The sequence below is a fragment of the Sorex araneus genome, chromosome 3, assembly GCF_027595985.1.
Source record: "Sorex araneus isolate mSorAra2 chromosome 3, mSorAra2.pri, whole genome shotgun sequence".
Classification (NCBI taxonomy): Eukaryota; Metazoa; Chordata; class Mammalia; order Eulipotyphla; family Soricidae; genus Sorex; species Sorex araneus.
In genome coordinates, this window is record NC_073304.1 from 34705948 (window position 1) to 34729959 (window position 24012).

A 24012-nucleotide genomic window follows, 5' to 3' on the forward strand; every position below is an offset into this window, starting at 1 on the left:
CATTTCACTCAAGTGAGAGAAGAAATCTGGACTTCCGACCTCCATTGACAATCAAGAATCAGGAACGCTGTCTCATTTGCCAAGGCATAGAAAATCAGATGGGCCAGACATGTAATGTGATTTGGAGACGACCACTGGACTAGAGCTGTTACCAACTGGATTCCATGGGACGTCAAAAGAACGTCTGGCCGCTCACCTATGAGATGATCAGACTTCTTCATCAAGACCCTGAACAGTTTGAGGCTCTTTGTGTTCCTGGAGCGAACAGACACCACTGGGCTACACTAGCATGCGACAGGGACAAATGGAGACATTACTGGAGTCTGCTCAAGCAAATCCAGGAGCAACGGGATGACAAGTGATACAAGTAATAAAAATTATTATCTTACACTAGATTTCAAAACTTTTGCTCCCAATAATATGGTACAGAGAATTGTTATAATTTTTCTGCAGTTAAACCATATTTAAGTACCTTTCTATTAAAATGAACGTCAGAATCAAACATACATACCCCACACCCAAAACCTACATTTCTCTTGGTTAAAAAAGAGGGGTTGGAGCAATAGCAGAGTGGGTAGGGCATTTGCCTTGCACGTGACTGATCTGGGTTCAAAATATTATTCTATCTTCAATCTACACCACCTAAAAGTTTAAGGCCAAGATCAATCTAAAGATACTCATCAGCTCTCCCCATGGCACCAAACAGTAACAATACAAGTAACAACACGGTTTGTGAAATCACAAACTCTTTAAAGCTTTAATAATTTAACTACCTTCATTCAATGGTGCCAAGTTGATTTGCTAATGATAGTTAAACTGGTCAAAACTCCAACGAGGTAAGAATTTACCAACACTATGGGATACTTCTTTCAAAGATTTGTACTTTATGTGTAGATCACCTTGCTGCCTGGCTAAGGGTTAAAGTCACAGTCAGAACAAGAAACTTGAAGTTTGAAAGTATTATAAACTCTCAGAAGTAGAAACCCACACCCTTTTCATGATTATCAGATACTTCTATCTGAATTTGAATCAACATTTTCCCCCTTTACTGAAAACTAACAAATGATAGATAGGCCAAGGAAAATCCACATAAACTATTAACACCAAAAATCAAGTTTCTTCATAATGAAATAGCTAAAACTAATCCTATATTTAAGTAACAATGTGTATATAAAATATGTAATTTATAAGTTAGAGGGGAGGACATATACCAACGATCTCACTCATCTGTGGTATATAGAGTAATAAGGTAAGGGAATGGAAGGTATCATATCATGGTAAACCTTTGGCCTGGATTATAGAACTAAGAGGAAAGTAAGTATGGGTGGGGGGTCTTTCTTGGTAGAAAGGAGAACAACTGGAGGTAACAAGGACACTGGCTGAGGGTCTGAACACTTTGGGGGTGTATATCGAAACCATAAGTGTCAACACTATTGAAAGCATGTTGACCCAAAAAATAATTTTTTAATGAATTTATTATAGGGAGATGGGATGGGGGTTGAAGGGACCTTGAGACATTTGTAGAGGGATGCTGACATTGATGTTACGGTGTGGTTAACAGCGTGTGCCTAAAACTCTATTATTAATACAAAATCTTTGTGCCTAAATAAAAATTGAAAAGAAAATAAAAAGTAAGAAATACATTCATACAACTATTCTTTTATTTTTAAGGGAAAAATATATTTCTTAGGGAAATAAAGGGAGGGAAGGAGAAAGGTAGATAAAGATACATGCTTAAGAAAGAACATAAACTTCTCCAGAATGGAGAGAGCCAAATGGGGAAATAGGCATTAAAGCATGAAAGTATACATCTTAAGAGATCCAAGTTTTATACAGTTATTCCAAACTGTGCATTGCCCCACCTCCCAGTCCATCACTAGGGTGGTTGCCAAGGGGGAAAAGCTAAGAGCTGTAGATGATCTTCTTTTGATATTCCTCACAGGACCTTTGTTCTTTTTTTTAAAAAAAATTTAATTTTATAAAGTAGTTCACAATATTTTATTACATTTGATATTCAAACACCAATCCCTTTACACCATTACACCTTGCCACCACCACATTTTGGGTGTTTCCATCCCAAACTCCAATGTCTGCCCCAAAGCAGAACTGAAAAAAATGTAGTATTTCCCTCTAAGGTTGGTTGCCTCCTACTTTGAATCCCATCAAATGCGGTGCAGTACTTTTGGACTACAAGTAGCGTGTGTCCCATGAAGTGTCTCGTGGTCCAGGGTAAGGTTTACTCGTGAGCGAGGCTCGGCCCGAACATGTGGAAAGCAGCTGAGAGCAGGGCAGTGGTAGAATTCTGGAGGTTTTTGGCTGCCAGGGCTGGGTCCCTAGGGGGAAGAAAGGGGTCTCACTGGCCCTCCTTGTGCGCTCCGAGTGAAACACCCTGGTGTGGAGCACTGGATCTTAGTTCAAACATTGGTGAAACCTCTCTTCCCAGGGTCCACCTCTCCTTTCACCCTGAAATTCTACAGGGCCTGGAATTCGGCATCTCAATGGTTTTTTAAAATCCTGTAATGGGTCTTTTCACATAACTATTTTCATGAGAGAAAAATTCATCATCTGGCCAACTGCAAAGTATTAGAACTGTTTTTATGTTTAAATAGTTTATTTAACTATTAAATAAATTTATTTAATAGTTACTTTATTGACCATTAATTCATGCACTGGTTTCTCTGTAGAATTATAAGTGTGAAAATTTCAGGTTAACTCCATTATTCCTTATTTCTCTGATATGCATACAATTGAATGATGCTATTAATTAACTAAAATATTTACTAAGTTCCTAATGAAATTAAAATTCTTTTAAAAAATGATTTAAGATAAACAAACCTACCCTGATTATTTGTAAGAATAAGAATGACAATTAACAGATTCTATGACATCCTTTTCAAAGGAAGTACTGCTAAAAAGTGTTCTGCTTCTGTACATCACTGAAGAAAACAAAGAAAGGGAAAGGCAAGGAAAGACAGATTAAGGTGTTGATTAGAGATAAGGAGAAGGAGACAGAGAAAGAAGAGGAGCAAGAAAATGAAAATCTGATAATATGATGTGTCCACGAAGCTAAGGATCACAACAAAAAATATTTTTCTGAGTGCCTGATACACACCATTTCACCAGTTTCGGTGAAATGGTGTCGCCCTGCTGAACCTAAGATGATGATCACTTCCTTGTAGAATGGTGAGATCCTGATGTACTGAGTTTGAACACTCTGTTGGGCTAGGGCTTCGATGACTGCTGCAGTATAAATTACTAAGTAACTCATAAGTTACTAAGTATGAATTCAAATAACTACTTTCATAGTTCATAACCTGGTGGAATCAACTATGAATCTGAATAAAAGTATACATAACAAGCTAGGATTTAGTGTGAAACTTTTTTTGGTTTCTGGATTTTTGGTGATGCCAGAAATTGAACCTAGGACCACGTACATGGTTTACCACTGAATCACTTTCTCCACCCCTGGTAAGACTGGACTAAAAAGACAGCGAAAGAGAGTTATATCTGGCATAGATAAGGAGCCTTGAAGGAAAGCCATACTTTAGCTATTTTAAAACTTAAAGGAAGAGTTTTTGGATAACAAAAGAGTTTCATGCAGAATAAAGGGCAGGAATACAGGAAAAGCATATGAAAGATCAAAATGTATTAAAGAACTATGAGTATAATTTTGTATGGATACATACAATGTAATCAGCACTATCTTAATGACTAATAAGGATCAATGACAGTGCCTCAAATGATATGTAATTAGCTCAATGAGTTTACTATTACACTTTTAGGTAAGATAAAGCAGATGGTGACAACATGAGCAATGCAAATGCAATTAATAACCCTGGAGGCTCACCTTGATCTGTCCTTCCTTTCAAAGACTAATTGGAAATGAAACAAATCAGAAATACTACAGTCCTTAGATGTTACTAACATTGTAATTTTAAACAACTACTCAAACCTTAAGTCTGACACACGTATATACACATATATGTATATATAATAATAATATAATCAAGTTTTCACATTACAATCCAGTGTATACAGTATCAATGATGCCCTTTCCCAACTCAGATTAAGGTATGTAGGTCCCATAGCAATGTTTCAACTAAATATCTACCCCAATATTGTCTCTAATATTAATAATGATGCATACATCCTAAAACTGCATTAAACATAGTATATCAGCAGCTTTGTCATGACTAATATTTCTTACTGGTAATCTGCAATGTTAATATATAGCTTCTGCACGTGCATCTTATGAAGGTGCTATGGAATAAATTTGTGAGAAAAAGGAACACTTTCAGCTAAAAATAATAAGCTCTGGGAATCTAATGTAAGTATGGTAACTCTGGTGAATAACAATGCAATGAACTACACACACACACACATATATATATATAGTTTCCTTATTTGGGTTTGGCTTTTGGTCATCTGACAGTGCTCAGGGTTTACTCTTGGCTCTGCACTCAAGGATCACTCTTGACATATCTTAAGGGGCTGAATCAAACCCAGGTCAGGAAGTATGCAAGGCAAGCAGTTTACCCAATGTACTATCTCTCCAGCCCTATGTTATATATTGGAAAGTTGCTAAGAAAATAAATCTTTAAAGTCCTCATCACACCTCCCAAAAAGTGACTATGCAAGGCAATAGTGTTTTAAATAACCCTCACACTGTACATCTTAAATGTATGCAATGTCAATGTCAATCTCAATAAATCAGGTGAGGAGGGTTAGGATTAAGAGAGGGAGAAGCCTTAATCCCCAAAGCAATAGCAATACTAAGTCTAATCAACTTTATTTCCAATCAAAATGAGACAGTCTGTTATTAACTGGTTTGTTAACACTGTATCACTGTTGTCCCATTGCTCATCGATGTGCTCTAGCCGGCGCCAGTAATGTCTCCATCCATCCCTTTCGAGTTCAGGGTCAGGGGAATAAGGCCCATTATTGTTACTGTTTTTGGAATATCATATATGCCACAGGTAACTTGTCAGGCTCTGCCATGCAAGTTTCTGCATCGCTCTCTTTGGGAGAGCTTTGTTTTAGTCTCTGGATCTTGGCCGTTGATTAGATTACATGGTGCATGGTGTGTGTGTGGGGGGGAAAGTTTGTGGGTGTGACTGCCAAGCTACTGGAAAACTGGGGATCTGAGTGGAGGATGCCCAGTCCCCCAATCCGAGCAGGCTTGGAGATCTCAGCCACAGGTCCCACATACCGGGGTTCCTCTGTCCGTTCCTTCATGGGTGAGGCTCGTAAAAGTATGTGAAGAGTGGCCTTGAGCATGGCTGTGGCTGGGTTCTGGAGGTTTTCAGCTGCCAGAGCTCTGCCTGGCGTGGGGAGAGAAATTCAATCCACCCCCCTCCAAGGGGGCCCCAGTGAACAGACTGGCGCGGGGGCAGGAGATTCTGCTGGTTTATTAACAAACTCAAGAAATATAATTGTATCAGTAAGGTTAATTCAATATACATAAAAATGCTAGAAATATGGAATAGCACTTTGTGAACAACTTTTTTTGTTGGGGAGTTTGGGTTTTTTTTTTGGTCACATGCAGCTAAGCTCAGGGCTTACTCCAACCTCTGTGTTCATGGATCATTCCTATCAATGCTGTATGACCTTCTGTGGTGCAAGGAATTGAACCAAGGTCATCAGCATGCAAGGCAAGTGCTTGTTCCTTGCAATCTCCCTCAACCTGTGAGTAACATTGGAACATGCAAAATTCTGAGAAAACCAATAGTCTGTACTCTTTAGAATGAAATATTGGGCGTAGGTACTGAAAAACTACCCAGGGACAAGAGATAATATAGTGGGGAAAGCACTAGCCTTGCATGCAGCCAGCCCAGGTGACTTGTACCATGTGTGATCCCCAAGCACTGCTGGGATTACCTTGAGCACCAGCCCAAGTGCCTCAACCCCACAAAAATAAATAAATAAATAAATAAACAAATAAATAAGTTCCTTGGGCTGATTTAGATATTCCTTAACACATGAATACAAGATCGGTCAGATTTTGTTAGAATAATGTCACAACTTCCTCAAGTAAATCATTCACACAAATACTGCAGAAACACCTAAAAGGAGAAAAAGCAATCCTTGACTTCATTGGACTTACAAAATAATTGTGTGACTGTATGCTCATCTACTGAATATTGTTTACATATGTGGCAGAATTCAATTTGAGACTTGCTTTCATTATCACATATTAAGCATTGACACAATATGGGGGAGCAAGACCAACTTCCTTAAAGACCTCTAGTTTTCGGAAGCTACTAATATACATGTTTTTTAAAAATAAATTAAATAATAAATTGGCTTAGGTTGGTTTGCAACAATTTTGTGTGTATGGGTACATGTATGTGCTATGCAGCACTATGAATAGTAGCAGGGAATGCACTATTCATCATGCTGGGGAAATGAGCCCTATTTAATACTGAAGTAACTTGAAATGATTTTTTCTTTCTTCTCAGGTCCCAGGATAAGGCTTTACTGATGTGACCTTGGTTCAGGAACTAGGACACACATAGTGTGTACATATCCCCTTAACTGGCAAGGCAAGTTATGTAACTTCTCTCAAGAAGAAGGCAACATTGGTCCCAGGTATAAAAGTATTATGGTAGAATAAGAAATGAGCTTAGGTTATGCAAGACACTATCTTATGCAAACAAATATGTAGGCAGTTTGTGCTCAATCATGTGTTCTAACGGTCTTAGAGAGTTAAGTTTGGGTAATTATTTATATATATTCCTATTCTGACCACACAAATCCCAGCAGGGCATTTACCTTACACGTGGCAAACCCGGGTTCGATTCCTCTGCCCCTCTCAGAGAGCCTGGCAAGCTACCGAGATTATCACTCCTGCACAGTAGAGCCTGGCAAGCTACCCATGGAGTATTCCATATGTCAAAAACAGTAACAACAAATCTCACAATGGAGATGTTACTGGTGCCTGCTCGATCAAATTGATGAACAATGGGACAACAGTGAGACAATGTGACAATATTAATGAGAAACTTCTATGTTAAATAAGTCATTTTTATTTATATAACTCTAAGCTATTGCTATGAGTAAATTTAATAGATATTGAGACTGGAGCAATAGTACAGTGGGTAGGGTGATTGCCTTGCACGCAGGTGACCCTGGTTCAATTCCCAGCATCCCATATGGTACCCTGAACACCACCAAGAGTAATTCCTTAGTATGACCCAAAAAATGCAAAAAGGAAGAAAAAAAAAGAAAAAAAAATTAATAGATATTAATCTAGATGCTTATACAGGTGTATCTATATAACCTAGAGATGTCATGATTTCAGTAGGCAATTTATTATTTTGTCATATGGTAACCTCTGATTATATTTATCAAAACTACTGTAATTAATACTATATTCTGCAGGTTATCAAATTGTATTGTTATGAATTAATACTTAAAAGATGACACATTTGAATGATTATTTTTTAAATGTCTGCATTGACAATGTACTGAGAATATAATACTACTTTATACCTTTTTGCAAGAGAAAATTTTCCTACTACAGCCACTAACTTGGAATAAAATGATTAAGTCAATTAGCTTTTCTACATATCATGTGGTAAAGAGATATTTTTGAAGAGCAAATTAATATAAACAAGAAATAACATTAAAGTGTACTTCTGAATGTTACGTTAGTCTTTATTTGCAGACAGCACATTCTCTATTAAGTACTTTTTAGTGTCTAATCCATTTAGAAATCTTACATATTTCTTATATGAAATATCTGTGTGCCAAGCAACACATTTCTACAGATTTTGGGATTTAAAAATATTAGATAAAAATCAAATTGATTAATTTGATCTAGAAAAACAAGAAAAGCAATGAGCTATTTTGTATTTTACTTCCTTCTACCTATTATAATTCACAAGTTAACTCTAATATGAAGAATTCTCTTTTTTTTAATTCTCTTTCAGACAGTTTTGTTTAGAATACTAATTTATCCAATAACTATTTCATGATTTTATCTAAGTGAATTCTAAAATGTCAATATGACATTAAAAAAAATTTTCAGGAAAACAAAATTTCTCTTAAATCATCCAAAAAAAGTTTTTTCCCAAATAGTTATCAACAGATTATGTACAATTTTAGTGTATAGGCATTAAAATAAAACAAAATACAAGACAAGAGAGGGCTGGATTTATCTCACTGGTTTTTGTTTGCCAAAACTTATCAGAGCTCAGTAAAAATGAATACAACCAAATCCCACAATGAGCTATTATAAGAATATCTGATATAAAAGAATGCATATTCCATTCATATTTTAAGTTTGTGATTATTAATATGAAAATTGTCATACTTGTTTGTGTCCAATTGCTGATTAATCCCAATGTATATTTATTTAATATTTTGAAAGCAGAATAGTGTTCATCAGAAAGACCTGCTTCCAAGTAAACAGTGATAATCAACTTGTCATTACATGAATGAAAGGATAGACCATTCACAAATGTGTCCTTTTGTACCCAGACCTTTAAAATTTATGAAAAAGATTAAACATATATACATAAAATTACAGGGATGCTATATAAAAGAAATAAAAATAAAGGCAAGTTCAAAATAACTAAAAGGGCTGGGGATATGGTTCACTGGTAAAACACTTGCCTTGCATGTGTGAGGTCCTGGGCTCGATCCCTGGCACTAAAAGAAAGAGAAGGAGGGAGGGAAGGAAAAAATAACTTTTAATTACTGAGTACAGTAATTTAAAGTCAGTCTTAATCACCTTACTCTTGCTATATTCAATTATTTCCATTTTGATGGAAGGTAGGATTGAGTAACTTACAGTATAACAAAGATAAATAAATGATTTTAAAACAACGGGTAGATATTTTTTTAGCCACAATTTGTAGCCTTGAGCATTGTAATTCATAGGTGATTCTGGAACATTACATAAAAGGAAAGAAAAAAAGAAGGAATAAAGTGAGGGAGGAAAGAGGAAAAAAATTAACTCTTTATTAGAAAACACTTCGTACTAATAACAGTAGCTTTCAGAATCTAGTAACTAAAGACATCATTCATAGAAAGAACATAATATATTAATCTTAAAATATTGATTAAATGAAGATAGTATGTTAAACAACTCTACCTTCAAGTTATGTCTTCTATTCCTCTCAAAAAAATAAATTTCAAATTTGGCCATTATTTGCTGCTCAATCTTTATATCCAAACCATAAAAAGAAACTGACAGTGACAGAATTTTGTCTGAAACAGTAGTGAAAATCAGTAACTAGTGAGCAATCTGCTTCATGTAAGAATTTCTCATACCTCATTTATGCAACTTTTAAAAGTCCACAAAAAGCAACATTTAAAACTTTTCAAATTTTCTTTTTAAAAATAATTTAGTTTTTTTTTAAGTGTAAAAATTTCACTATTAAACTTCCTATTGTCAGACTGTTTAGGTTCTTATAAGGCTTTTGGCACTAAACAACCATGTGATCTACAGAAAAATGTTTTATTTCTAAATAAGAAAACATGTTGGTGCTCAAGGAGAATTTGAATTTTATTATGATTATTATTAAATACAATAAAGCATGTAAGTAGAATCAACCTGTTGTAGAGGGTTGGTTCTGAGACACCACTATAGATCTATGACTTTTGGTAGTCAAGTCCTTGATAAATCCCCTCCCCTGTGTAAGCACAGCTTCTGTAATTGTCTTATGAAAAAAGCAAAACTTCATTTTGATATCATATTCTCTTATTCTCTAGTTTTAATGTAATAAACTATTATTTTAGAACCTTCCTTAAAGAGAGGTGAGATCTGGCAGAGACTACATGCAGTATGCAACAGAGAGCAAGTAACCAATGGTCCTCAATCCAACAACCAAAAAGTCAGTGAATTCTGCTAACAACCAGGTGATTTTCTTAACCTTTCCCATTAATTCTGAGATAAAACCACAGACCAAGCCAACACTTTCTGAAACCTAGTAAGAAACTGCAAAGTAGAGGTAGCAGGTGAGCAGTGAAGACTACAAATCTGTAATTCATGTTGTTTTATACTAATTTTTGGTAAGTTTTTGCATAGCAAGATATAACTAATACAAGAGTTTAACAGTGTAAATTTAATCAGATGAATTTTGTTATTTAACTCTAAACAACCTGAAATGAATTGTCAAACGATTCACCACTTTTTACTCCACAGTGACTCTGAGTAAGCTTTATTATTTCCTTCTTATTTATAATACTTTTTTTTAATTAGCAGCTATAAAAAAATCTAGTGGCTATTTTGCTCTTCAGAATCATATAACTAGCTCAAGAAATCCTACACATGTACTACTTCCAAATTACTAAAAGTTAATCTAATTGTCTTTGCTTAGTGGTGATTTTGACATCTTAATGAATTTATTAATATGGATGATGAAATTATAAGACATGAAAATACATGAGGATACCCTACATTCAACATGGCCAGCTTTTATTGATCTTTTTTGTTGCCAAGTTAGGGACTGAACCCAGGGTCTCATACAAGCAAGGCATGCACTCTACCATTTGGCCACATTACAACCTTTGAATCATCTTTGTTGAAAGCAGAAAATGAGCAGAGGTTGGAAAGAAAAAAAATCAATCTTCTCCACAGAGTGTATTCTAATGATGTCTCTACAATCTAATGCTTCTTCCTGCCCAACTTTTAATATGCATCAGCCTTCACTGTTACTCCAAAGAACCTCTAAAAAAACTGTAAAACTCCTAATCCGGAGTAACTTTTCAATAGTGAATTTTGTACTACTGCTGGATATAATATTCTATAAATGTGAATTTAGGCTGTATTTTAATGAAATGATTTTCAGATCAAATATACACTTACAAAATTCATTCTTGCTTGATTACTTAAGTGTTAGTCTCGAGCTAAAGAGTGAATTTATAGATTTTCCTCATTTCACATATTTTTGTCTCATGAATTTAACAGTCATGTGCTTGCATGTCAAATATCGTATTATGGGGCAAAAAAATACTATGAGGTAAATTAAAGCATATGGCTTGTATGTAGCTGAACCCACTTTCATCCCTGGCATCACATAGTCCTCCAGGCATTACTGGGTATAGCCCTGGAAGACCCCAAGTACTACTGGGGTAGCACTGTCTGTAGCACTGTCATCCCGTTGTTCATTGATTTGCTCGAGCGGGCACCAGTAACGTCTCAATTATGAGACTTGTTAGCTGTTTTTGGCATACCGAATATGCCACGGGTAATATGCTTGCCAGTAGCTTGCCAGGCTCTGCTATGGGGGTGGGATACTCTCGGTAGCTTGCCGGGCTCTCTGAGAGGAGGAATCGAACCCAGGTTGGCCATGTGCAAGGCAAATGCCCTATCCGCTCTGCTGTCATCCCAGATAATCCTCAAATCAAGGCTTTGAGCAGCACTACATCTTCAGGTCCTCATACTGAACCACCAGCCTGGTTGGGAGCTCAAACATCACCCACCTCCATCCAAAAAAAACCCAACAGACAAAAAACAATTAGGATATTTTTCTTGGTAATGCCTCTTCTTTATCTCTGATATTTTTCCCTCTTCTAAAATTTGTTCAATGCTAAACAGAGAGGAAAGGAGTCTGATAGCAAATGGGTATTAATGGCCTATCAATGTTCTATGGTCTAGTCTCTTCTATACACAAAATAAACAAAAGGTATTAGAAAAAGGATTGTGGCATGTATTTTGGTGCCACTGGAGTTACTTTTATAGGCACCAAAGAAATTTGATTAATAATCTGGATTACTAAACCAGATGCTTAAGTTTGTACCCCAGTTTTACGATTCATGGTTACATAAATTTCAGCAAACTATTTAACTGTTCCTCAGTCTACATACATAATTGGGAAAATGGAACAACATAATTCATAAGCCTGTTGTGTAAATAAAATGAATCAGTACATGTAAGTGCTTAGAACAGGGTCTGATATGTAGAAATACATATTTAGGTACCAATTATAGTGTTGGGCTAGAGTGATAGCACAGCGGGTAGGGTGTTTGCCTTGCACGCGGACGACCCGGATTTGATTTCTCTGTCCCTCTTGAAGAGCCCAGCAAGCTACCGAGAGTATATTGCCCACATGGCAAAGCCTGGCAAGCTACCCGTGACGTATTCGATATGCCCAAAACCATAACAAGTATCACAATTTGTTGTGAGCCATTAGTGGTGCCCGCTCGAGCAAATCGATGAACAACGGGAGGGCATTGCTACAGTGCTACAGTGTTACTGTCAAGCTGCTTTCATTGCTACCACTCTGAGGCTGGAGCAATGCCTTGATGGGCAACAACAGCATGCTGTGCAAGCAGGAAGCCTAGGTCTGATATCCTAGGCTCCTTGATTCCCACTAAAGAACCACTGGGAATGACCCCTTGACACTGAACTAGGAGAAACCCCAAGGACTGTAGAGTGTAGCCCCAAAGCAAACAAAATAAGAAAAATCAAGATCTTAAGAGTGAAAGAAAAGATAACTGATTTTAGTGCACTAACTTCCAACTAACAGTTTGTCTCCATGAAAAAGAATGATTAGAGGATTAAAAAAAAAAAGTATGACCTTATAAAGTTTATCGGCTACATAACCAACTGTTGTATCCATGACAAAGATGTTATAATTGAAAAATAAAATTTCTTCCATATTAGGCTTTTACTGAATTGCATAAAATCCAGAGGTTCCCAAATTTCTTTGGCTCTTTTCAGAAAAAAAATATAAAAATGCTCAACACTAACCTGGAAATCTATCTTCTTTAATCAAAGAAAGTACTTCCAAATTGAGCCCAATGCTACTACTGGACCCCTAACTCATTCCATGGCTCCCTCCAAGAATATCACTCCCTTTGGGAAATAATGAATTATAAACATAAGAACAACACATATATGTTAATTCTATTTCCACAAATCTGCATCTCCAAATCCATGACAACGATGGGTTATCTGAAGTGAAGAAGGAATTTTTACTTTGTGCAACACGTTTTCTAACTATGAATTATTATCAAAGGTATCTTTCTTTTTTAACTTTGTCTTTTATCCCTTAAATTCTAGACTTACTTTCCAACTTTTGATAAGATAGGTTCAGCAAATACAATCTTTATACATCTCATCTTAATCTCTTTATCCTTTGAGGTGCACTTTATCAATTGATGAAGCAGAGATTGATCAAAGAGCTTAAATTTCCAGTTCACCTGAAATTTCTCCTTACCCTCAACCATCCAACTTGGGGCAGAATGTGAGGAAAGGTTTAAAACAAAGTCAAAGTGGCCAGCCAGAGAGATAGATCAAAGGACTGGAGTATAGGCTTTGCATTCAGGAGACCCATAATTTATCCCAAGACCCCCAACCACTGCGAAGTGTAAACCCTCCCCTCCACTAGCAAAATACCCTCCACTAGTACTTTACCAGGGATAGCCTTAGAACACTGCTGAATATGGCCTCCAAACAAAACAAAACAGCAAATCAAAGGAAATCCTAAGGTATCAGGTCTTTAGAAGGGCAAGAGCTAGAAGAGCTCCAGGGATTTAAGTATAGGAATCAATGACATTAACATTAAGAAAAATGAACTTCAACCATTTGAATCCAGGAAAAGTACTTTTGAGTCCAACCATAATAATGTATATAATGGAAAACCCTATCAACATCATCATCATCATCATCATCATCATCATCATCATCATCATCATCATCATCCCGCTGATCATCGAATTTCTCGAGCAGTCTCAGTTATGTCTCCATTCGTCCTAGGCCTGAGATTATAGAAGCCTCTCTTTACTCATCCTTTCCAATGGTGCTGATTTGGAGGCTCTTTCAGGGTCAGGGGAATGAGACCCATCATTGTTACTGGTTTGGGCATATGAATATACCATGGGGAGTTTGCAAGGCTCTCCCATGCGGGCAGGAAACTCTCGGTAGCTTGCCAGGTTCTGCCAGAGAGAAAACTAGGCTATAAGATGTTGCGTGACCGCGAGCTTCCAGGAGCTTGGTTTTACAATCTCTGGATGTTGGCCGTTGGTGGGATTACGCGGTTCCGGGGGTGTTTCTGGGTGTGACTGCCTAGCTACTAGGAAATGGGGGATCTGGAAAATCTTGCTTAGCTACTGGAAAATTGGGACTGGGCAGAGAGGCCCAGTCCCGATCCAAGAAGGCTTGGAGATCTCAGCCTCAAGTCCCACACACCTGGGTTCCTCTGCCAGTTCCTTCATGCATGAGGCTCATCTAAACATATGGAGAGAGGCCTTGAGCATGGCTGTGGCTGGGCTCCAGAGGTCTTTGGTTGTGGGGGCTCTGCTCGGGGCGGGGAAGGAGACTGAAACCCAGCCCCTCTGAGGGGCCCTGGTGAAGACAGGCACGGGGGCAACAGACTCTCTGCAGGAGAACCCTGTTATTTCTAATAATTATAATATGCACATATACATGTAACTTGAAAATATAACCATTTAAAAGTGAAGAGTAGGATGTATTAAGAGTAAAAACAAATTAAAATTCCAGAAAAGAGATCTGTAACTATACCTGGGGAATAACCAATGATTTTAGGTATTTACTTATATACCATAAAAGGTTGCTATGAAAGTCTGGAAAGTTATAGAAACACTAAATAAATACTCAGTATTCTCCATGTTTCATGAATTCTGGGGCTCCAAGGAGTGTCAGAGAGAAATTTTAAAACAGATTGAAATTTCTCATAGTCTTATGATATTCTGAGACAAAATCCTGCTTGAGGTTTAAACTCACAGTGAGTCTTTTCTTTAGAATTGCCAGAGTTACATGGGACAGGAAGTCAAAGAACAAAGCTTAAAACACCCAAATGCAGGGCCATGTGTGAGATACTAGACTGAATGTTTACCACTAAAAAGCAAAACTAAACTTAAAAGTAAGAGACTAACTTTCCTATACAACTTTAAATCTTTAAAGAAAAATATTCTCAACATAAAGCAGGTAATAATTATGACTGGAGACAGAAAAAAATAGAAGAGTGCTAATTTTTACCAAAATTATAATGCAAACATGCCCATTCCCTCATTGTAATGGATTATTAAGAATTAATGTCAGACAATACATTACCAACAAAGGGAAGCCTCTATAATCTCATTAGAGAGAATATCTAGTATAAAATAACAGTAGACATGCAAAGAGGTAAAAAGTATGGTCAGTAATTAAAAATAAAACAAAAATAAATTGGCAATCCAGGTATCATCTAGGTATAGCAGAAAATACAACACTCATAAATAACTAAAGAAACATAAGATGGATGAAAATGGAGTATTTATAGAGTAAAAAAAATACTAAAAATAAAGTAATACTTCAGAATAAAAAAATTATTTTTAATTTAATGTACGTATCACTGCAATGAATTCAACAATAAATTAGAAGCAGTTCATTTTAAGCACATTAATAGCCATCACCCAGACTCACAAATGAATCTCAGAAGAGAGCAACACACTGCAGAGATGCCTTCACATCCCACACCAGGTTGATCTCATCTGGACACAGGAGGGGGGCAGGTGTGTCTCACCACCTGCCCCAAAAGAACAGGAAGCTGCAAACCTCCATAATTCAAATGCCTACACACTCACAGTCGACACTCATGGACTCACCCTGAGTCCCCCACGCTTGAGATTGAATGTTGGAAAACCCAGGTATGCCAGACTTGTGACTGAAATCTTAAAGTTTCCAGAGTTGTGAATGGGCCCCATCTCCTTGTGCTTCCACTTTTCTGGCAGTCACCCCCACAAACTACCTTAAGACACTATTTAAGTATATTAATGGCCACGATCCAGACTCACAAGTAAATCTTGGAAGAGAACACACTGCAGAGATGCCTCCAAACCCCCAAATCACCATCCAGTTAAAAAAAATTTAACTCCAGTTCTAGCACTGAATTCTAAAATTCTGAAAAAATTTTAGAATTACAGGAGCGTGCATGAGACATTCCATACAATGATTCCACTAATATAGCAAGAGTAGCATAACACATTTGATGGAGTGTAAGGTAGAAGACAATCAATAGTGATATAAAAGAATTATATATACATATATACATATGTGTGTACTGGACTGGAGCGATAGCACAGCAGGTAGGGCGTTTGCCTTGCACATGGCCAACCCAGGTTCTATTCCTCTGGTCCTCTAGGAGAACCCGGCAAGCTACCAAGAGTATCCCGCCCACACGGCAGAGCCTGGCCAGTTACCTGTGGCATATTCAATATGCTAAAACCAGTAACAAGTCTCACAATGGAGACGTTACTGGTACCCACTCGAGCAAATCGATGAGCAATGGGATGACCGTGCTACAGTGCTATATGTATATGTATGTGTGTATACATGAATATACATACATATATATACACGAGACTCAAACTCTAACATATTAGTGATCTCTAATACAGTGGCTTAATGGCTCCAAGATGAGATACAACAATTTTCACACACTTTCCTCTAAGGTAATCTTTTCGGATCATTTTCAGTCAATTATTTATAACAAGCAATATAAAATAAATTATTTAGCATCTGCCTTTGGGGCTTGGGTGATGATTGGAATATTTTAAACAATGGTATTGGGAAGGTGTAATGGTGGTGGGATTGGTATTGAAATACTGAATATAATCAATTACTGTGAGCCCTTTGAAAATAATTTTTTTTAAATAAAATAGAAGCAGTTCAAAGAGAAATTACAGAACAAAAGACATATAGAACTCATATGAGACTCCACAAAAAGAAGACTGCTATGAGAAGGAGAAAAGAAGAGCAGAATAATTGCTGAGGATTTCCAAAAACTACCAATATCAACTACCAGAATCAAGAAATTGTGAATTTCAAGCTGAATTTTAAAAACAAAGTTAAATCTAGGTACATCGTGGTCAATAATATAAAAGGAAAAACTGAAATCCAAAATTAGCCAAAGAGATACATTCAATTAAAAATTCTTATTTTTCAATAGTAACTATGAAGATCATGGAAACAATGAAATACATTTAAAATTCTATTTTAAAAATTACTGAACTACAGGGGCTGGAGCAATAGCACAGCGGGTAAGGCATTTGCCTTGCACGCGGCCGACCCGGGTTCGAATCCCAGCATCCCATATGGTCCCCTGAGCACCGCCAGGGGTAATTCCTGAGTGCAGAGCCAGGAGTAACCCCTGTGCATCGCCGGGTGTGACCCAAAAAGCAAAAAAAAAAAAAAAAAAAAAAAAATTACTGAACTACAAATGAATCTCAGACCCGAGCAACTTGCTGCAGAGATGGCTCTGAACTTTGAAATGGGCCCCCAGCTGGGCCAGTTGGGGGCAGGTGCCATCCCTCCGCCTGTCCTTTAGGATTCCCAGCAGCCGTCATCTTCTAGAACTCAGCAAAAAGTTCCAGGTACAAATGGCAGTGGAGGGAAATGCCAGGCCTCATGGGACAGGGGAGGAGTTGATCCTTCTCCTTTCCCTCACCCCATGGTACTCTGAGAATATGCCCACACCTGGCCACCGTCTACTTAAGCTCCCACACAGCCATGATCCATAAACAAACAAACGAATCTCGGACCCGAGCAACTTGCTGCAGTGATTTCTCCAGACTCTAATTATTGAAATTTTAGAATTCCCAAAGCACGCAGCTTTGAGACATTATATTGTATCTATAACAATACAGCAATACAAAGCACATTGTCTAGCACTGCATTTTTGACAGATATGAGAGTTGGTGGGACTGGGCTCAAATATCGAAAGTAACCAGAGTAGGGAAATTGTCTGCCACACAAGCAGGGGAAGGTATGGAAGGGGGGGAGGTGGATTGGTGGTGGAAAACGTGCACTGGCAAAGGCATGGGGTTTGATGATTGTATGATCGAAGCTCAAACATGAAAGCTTTGTTACTGTACCTCACGGTGAATCAATAAAAAGAAGAAAAAATGATTGAACTAAATTCTACCCTAGCAAATATCCCTCAAAAACTAATTCTAAAAATGTTCTCAGAAAAAAAAACCTATTGACATCAAACCTGTATTACAAAAATACTAACAGATCTAGTTATCAGTTGCTCAAAATTGTTATTTTCTTTGGGTTTTTTCTTTTATGAATGATGAACTCTAAGTCCAAAATATTTCCTCCTGTTTACTTCTAGAATTTTTATAGTCTTACATTTAAATAAATGATCTATTTGAAATTAATTTTTAAATAATATGTTCATTTTAGGTTAAGATTTTCTTGCCTACAGATGTACAACTGCCCCAGGGTCACATTAAGAGATGCCACATCATTCTTTGAATTATTTTTGTGTGTTTTACTTGTGAGTTTTCTTTTATTCCTTTTATGTTCTGTTGCCCTATCTATATCACTGTCACTGTCATCCCTTTGCTCATCAATTTGCTCGAGCAGGCACTAGTAACATCTCCATTGTGAGACTTGTTGTTACTGGTTTTGGCATATCGAATACGCCATGGGTAGCTTGCCAGGCCCTGCCATGCAGGCTAGATACTCTCGTTAGCTTGCCGGGTTCTCCGAGAGGGGCAGAGGAATCGAACCTGGGTCAGCTGTGTGCAAGGTAAGCGCCCTATCCGCTATGCTATCGCTCCAGCCCTATCTACATATCTTGCCTTAATAATAATATTTGCCTTAAGTTTTGCAGCCATCTAAGTAATCAGGTTTAAAACCAAATGAACTGATTCCTTCATCTAGTTTTCAAATTTGTTTTAGATATACCTGTTCCTCTCATTTTAATTATAAATTTTAGAGCAAGTTTGTCTCTTCTACAAAAATGTCTTACTGTGATTTTAGTAAAACATTGTTGACCTATAAAAAAAAATACTAAAGAATATCCTTCAATCTGAAGGAAATGATTCAACAAGAAAGAACAGAACTGCAGGAAGGAATAAAGAACATTAGAAAAAACAAATGCATGCTCAATTATGAAGATATATAATAATTTAACTCAAAATTTTAAAAGCAAAATATGAAGCCTAGAATATACATGGATTAAAATAACTGAAAATAAAAATAACAAATGTGTATTGAGGTAATAAAGATGCGCGACAGGTTTAAGGAGGATAAAATTCTTGCACTGCTCTAGAAATGACAAAATTGTTTTAAAATAGTTTAATAAAAATATGCTTTAAAAACTAAAGATACATTAAAAGAATAAATGTATAAGTAGAAATCAATTATAAGCAAAAAATAAAATTGTAAGCCAAAATCTGGAAAAAACCCGAGTGCCCAAGAATAGATGACTGGTTAAAGAAACTTTGGTATAGTTACACAATGGAATACTATGCAGCTGTTAGAAAAAAATGAAATCAGTGTGAAGGAGCCAGTGGGAATGTGGGGTTTCCCGCTGGTTACTCGGGGGCAATGGTTGAGCCGACCACCCCGACCCTTTGGCGGCGGTGAGGAGCAGGCAGACAGTTGCTAGCATCACCATGGAGGGCAGCAGGAGAAGTGGCAACAAAACCACTGGGGGGCTGGCCAGCTTTTTCGGAACCAGCAAAGCACTGGCTGGCGTCCCACTAACTGGTATGAATCCCTTGTCTCCTTATTTAAATATGGATCTAAGATATCTCGTACAGGATAAAGATGAGTTTATTTTACCAACTGGAGCTAATAAAACCAGGGGAAGATTTGAGCTGGCCTTTTTAACTATTGGAGGATGTTGTATGACAGGGGCTGCATTTGGGGCAATCAGTGGTCTATGGCTAGGATTGAAGGAAACCCAGAATATGGCCTGGTCCAAACCAAGAAATGTCCAGACTTTGAATACGGTGACTAAGCAAGGGGCTGTTTGGGCTAATACTCTAGGCTCTCTGGCTTTGCTCTTTAGCGCATTTGGTGTTGTCATTGAGAAAACACAAAGTGCAGAAGATGATCTCAATACAGTAGCAGCTGGAACCACGACAGGCATGTTACATAAATCTACTGATGGACTTTGAGGAGTAGCACGAGGTGGTCTAGCAGGACTAACACTTACCAGCCTCTATGCAATATATCATAACTGGAAGCACATGAAAGGGTCCTTGCTCCAGCAGTCTCTCTGAAGATTTTGCCAACTCATGGATGGAGGACACTTTAGTCATTCACGTCAACTTCTAAGTCAGTCTAGAGTTAACTCTTTTACGTACAATTAGTTTGAAAAAAAAAAAAAAAACGGAAATTCTGATTTGCTATATGAAGATCATGGATAGCTGACCAGGACTTGCATTCCTTCCAGCCATTATGAGTTAAAACCAAAACACTCTCGTTGCTGAGTAATGTGGTTCTCTTTTCCTTTGGAGTGAAGAGCCAGGAGTAACCCCTGTGCATTGCCAAGTGTGACCCCCAAAAACCAAAAAAAAAAAAAAAAAGAAAAAGAAAATATTGGAAAATAACTAATGTACTTTGGAACCAAAGCCAACAAATTCAATCATTAATTTTAACTAGGTAAGTATTACCTCATGTCTAGATTAATATTGTTTCCAAGTTAATTGCACTACAGCCTAGCACATGCCTCAAATCACATGACAATCTAAACCTTCCTCAACCATTTTCACTGCATTATTCATAGGCTGCAAACCAACTACTGTACTCTATTACCAATCAAGTAAATTTTGGCTGTTCAGGACCACAATGATATGCTCTAATCTAATCTTCTCATTATTACCTCTGAGGATAAAATATTGGTTTAAATGTAACTACCAATTCTTCGCAATTTCACCCTCATTACCTGAATAAAGAGTATTCTTTTGACTTACTTAGACTAAGTGAATGTATATCAGAAGTAACATTGTGTGAGTTCAAATGCTAGGGCTCAAAAGGACTTGGAGTTTTTATTCTTTCCCAGTCATATCTCAGAACATTATTACTTCATAAGAAATCTAGTCTATCCTGGAGAAGTTGTATGTAGGTGATGAAATCAGTTGATGGCACCAGCTAATCACCAAATTGCATAGTCATATGTATTGCCCAACCATAATGCAAGCATCAGGTTACTTTAGCCACATGATTGACCCCCTAATGTAAGCATCAGGTTACATGCCACATGACTGACCTCCTAATGCAAGCATCAGGTTACTGTAGCCACATGACTGACCCCACTATAATCAGGAAATGAGTGAAAATGAGGCAAGCCAAACTGAATGACTAAGAGCAAACAAATGTTTGCTGTTTTAAGTCACTGTTTTAATTTTGGCAGATGTATATGTGTGTATGGATATATCTAATTTATTTCTAGATTTGGGGCCAGACCACACTCAGTGATACTCAGAGCTTACTCGTGGCTCCACATTCAGGGATCACTCCTGGTGTGACTTGGGAGATCACATGTGATATCAAGGATAGAACTTGTGTCAGCAAGATGCAAGGCTGCTTTACTATTGCCTACCTGCTTTACTATTGCTCTGGCCCCACAATTCATTGTATATTATCAATTTTAAAATATATTGTCACTGTCACCGTTGCTCATCGATTTGTTCGAGCAGGCACCAGTAACATCACTCATCATGAGACTTATTTGTTACTGTTTTTGGCATATCCAATACACCACAGGTAGCTTGCCAGGCTCTGCCGTGCGGGCGCGATACTCTCGGTAGCTTGCCGGGCTCTCCGAGAGGGGCAAAAAAATCGAACACGGGTCAGCCGAGTGAAAGGCGAACGCCCTACTGCTGTGCTATCACTCTGCTAAAATTATATATCAATTTTAAAATTGATATATATTTTTAAAATTTATATTTTAAGTTTAATTTATATATATTATATTTTTATAATTATGAAATTTTAAAATATATATCAATTTTTAAATAATTCAATAAGATAAAGCTTAATTTTTAAAAGCAGGCAACCAATTTGAATAAGTATTTCACCAAATAAAATATATGAATGGGAACTTCATATATTCAACACCATTAATTATAAAAATTTAAATTATAAAAATTATGAAAATATAAATTAAAATATAACAAAATTGTGAAAATGCTGATGACTACAAAGGAAATAGGCACAAAAATAAATGTCATCATTTTCCTATACCAAAATAGCAGCAAATAAGATTTGCCAATATGGAGAAATTCTCTGTGTTAAACACAGAGATCATTGGTATAAAAAATACCCAGGATATTTAAATTTTTGCAAGAAGAATGTATAGCTTTATTTTTTTTAAATGGTGGTCTGCACTTAAAAAAGAAGTTATATTATTACTCCATTCTTCAGTTTTTTGAACCTACCGGAGAGATTCTGCCATTCTCCTTAGGTCTTCATTTTGCTGTTTTAAGCGTTCAAGTTTTGCCAGAATCTTGGAAAGCTCTCTGCTAGAGTGATCAGGGTGGTCATTATCTCGTACCAAATGACCACCTATGTAAAATAGTAAGGTCCCCCAGGCAAAAAGAATGAGCATAATCCAACGCCAGGAACCAGTCCATGGCCGCATTTTCAGATTTTCAACTCTCCCCTGATTTAATGAAGTTCAAAGAATTGAAAACATGGTAAGTCTGTTTCTGTCTTGTGCAGAAGTAGTAGCCTTCCGTTGTTTTCAACACATGATTCTTCAGATAGATTATTCTTTCAGGTAGCGGTCTGACAAATCTTTCGAAGAAATCTTCCTGTTGGTATGAGTAGGTAGTTTTATTGTCCTGTGCTTCATGGACTCTGTATGCTATAGAAAGAGTAAGAAATACATTTAAATTATTTCAATTATGTAAAATAGCAATATGCTGAGAATCATGTAGTTAAACATATTGGTGCTCACAGCGGCCACTCAACACCTTTATTGCGGGGCCGTAGAAGCTAAATAGAGAGAGAGAGAACAGAAGGGAATGCCCTGCCACAGTGGCAGGGTGGGGTGGGGGGGAGATGGGATTGGGGAGGGTGGGAGGGACGCTGGGTTTACGGGTGGTGGAGAATGGGCACTGGTGAAGGGATGGGTTCCCAAACTTTGTATGAGGGAAGTATAAGCACAAAAGTGTATAAATCTGTAACTGTACCCTCATGGTGATTCTCTAATTAAAAATAAATAAACTTTAAAAAAAAAAACATATTGGTGCTCAGTAGCTAACACGGCTTACACCATAACTGCCTAGTAACATAAAAAATCAAGAGCTTTTGGGGCCATATATATTGTACAGATAGTAAGGTCCTTGTGCCTTGCACATACTTGACCTGGGTTTGATCCCCAGCACTACATAGGTCCCTGAGTATCTCCAGGAATAATCCCTGAGCACACAGCCAGGAGTAAGCCCTGAGTAACACAGATACAGGCCAAAAACAAAACAACAAAAACAGAAGCAAAAGCTTTTAAATCTGCATATTAAATCAACTATGTGCATCACACCAGGAGGATTAATATCATTAAAATGGAAATGCTCCCCAAAGTATTGTACAGGTTCAATGCAGTCCCTGTAAGGAAGCCCATGTATTTTACAACAACACTCCTGAAATTCATATGGAACAATAACCCGTTTCCAAAAAGCTAAAGCAAAACTTGGGAAAAAGAAAATGGAAGGCACTACTTTCCTCAACTTCAAACTGTACTACAAAACAATAGTACTTAAAATAGCATGGTATTGAAATAAAGACAGACCCTCAGAAAAATGGAATATAGCTGAATTTCATGACACAGACCTGCAGGTATATATCATCAGTTAATCTTTGATAAAAGAATGAAAAATATGAAGTGGAGCAGGAAACCCTCTTCAAGTGGTGCTGGGAAAACTGGTCAGCTACATAAAAAAAATATATAAATAAATAATAAACTCAGATCTCTTTGCACAAAAAATATTGTGCCATGCACAAAAGTCAAATCAAAATGAATTAAAGAGGGGCTGGAGAGATAGCACAGCGGGTAGGGCATTTGCCTTGCACGCGGCCGACCCAGGTTCAAATCCCAGCATCCCATATGGTCCCCTGAGCACGGCCAGTGGTGGTTCCTGAGTGCAGAGCCAGGAGTAACCCCTGTGCATCGCCAGGTGTGACCCAAAAAGAAAAAAAAAAAAACAAAATGAATTAAAGAACTTGATATCAGACCTGAATCCACAAGATACACAGAGGAAAATGAACTTTCCATAACACTGAAGCTAAAGGCATTTTCAAAGATAAAACTACCCAAGCAA

The 24012-nt window shown here is 37.3% G+C and overlaps 2 protein-coding genes across 5 annotated transcripts in view; one reads left to right on the forward strand and one right to left on the reverse strand.

The window, feature by feature from the left end:
- FUT8 (fucosyltransferase 8) overlaps nt 1-24012 on the reverse strand; it is a 280643-nt gene that overhangs the window by 139815 nt on the left and 116816 nt on the right. For 3 of the 4 annotated variants that reach the window (XM_055132354.1, XM_055132353.1, XM_055132352.1), the window contains 2 exons: nt 22132-22559; nt 8617-8652 (listed from right to left, as the gene is read on the reverse strand). In XM_055132354.1, coding sequence (XP_054988329.1) covers nt 8617-8652; nt 22132-22334 — 239 coding nt within the window. In that variant the 5' untranslated portion in view covers nt 22335-22559. The remainder of the gene's footprint in view (nt 1-8616; nt 8653-22131; nt 22560-24012) is intronic. The other variant, XM_004612349.2, reaches the window with a different exon arrangement.
- On the forward strand, nt 19360-19866 carry LOC101554322 (mitochondrial import inner membrane translocase subunit Tim23-like). Its single transcript, XM_055132355.1, has one exon. The coding sequence runs from the start codon at nt 19360-19362 to the stop codon at nt 19864-19866; it is 507 nt and encodes a 168-aa protein (XP_054988330.1).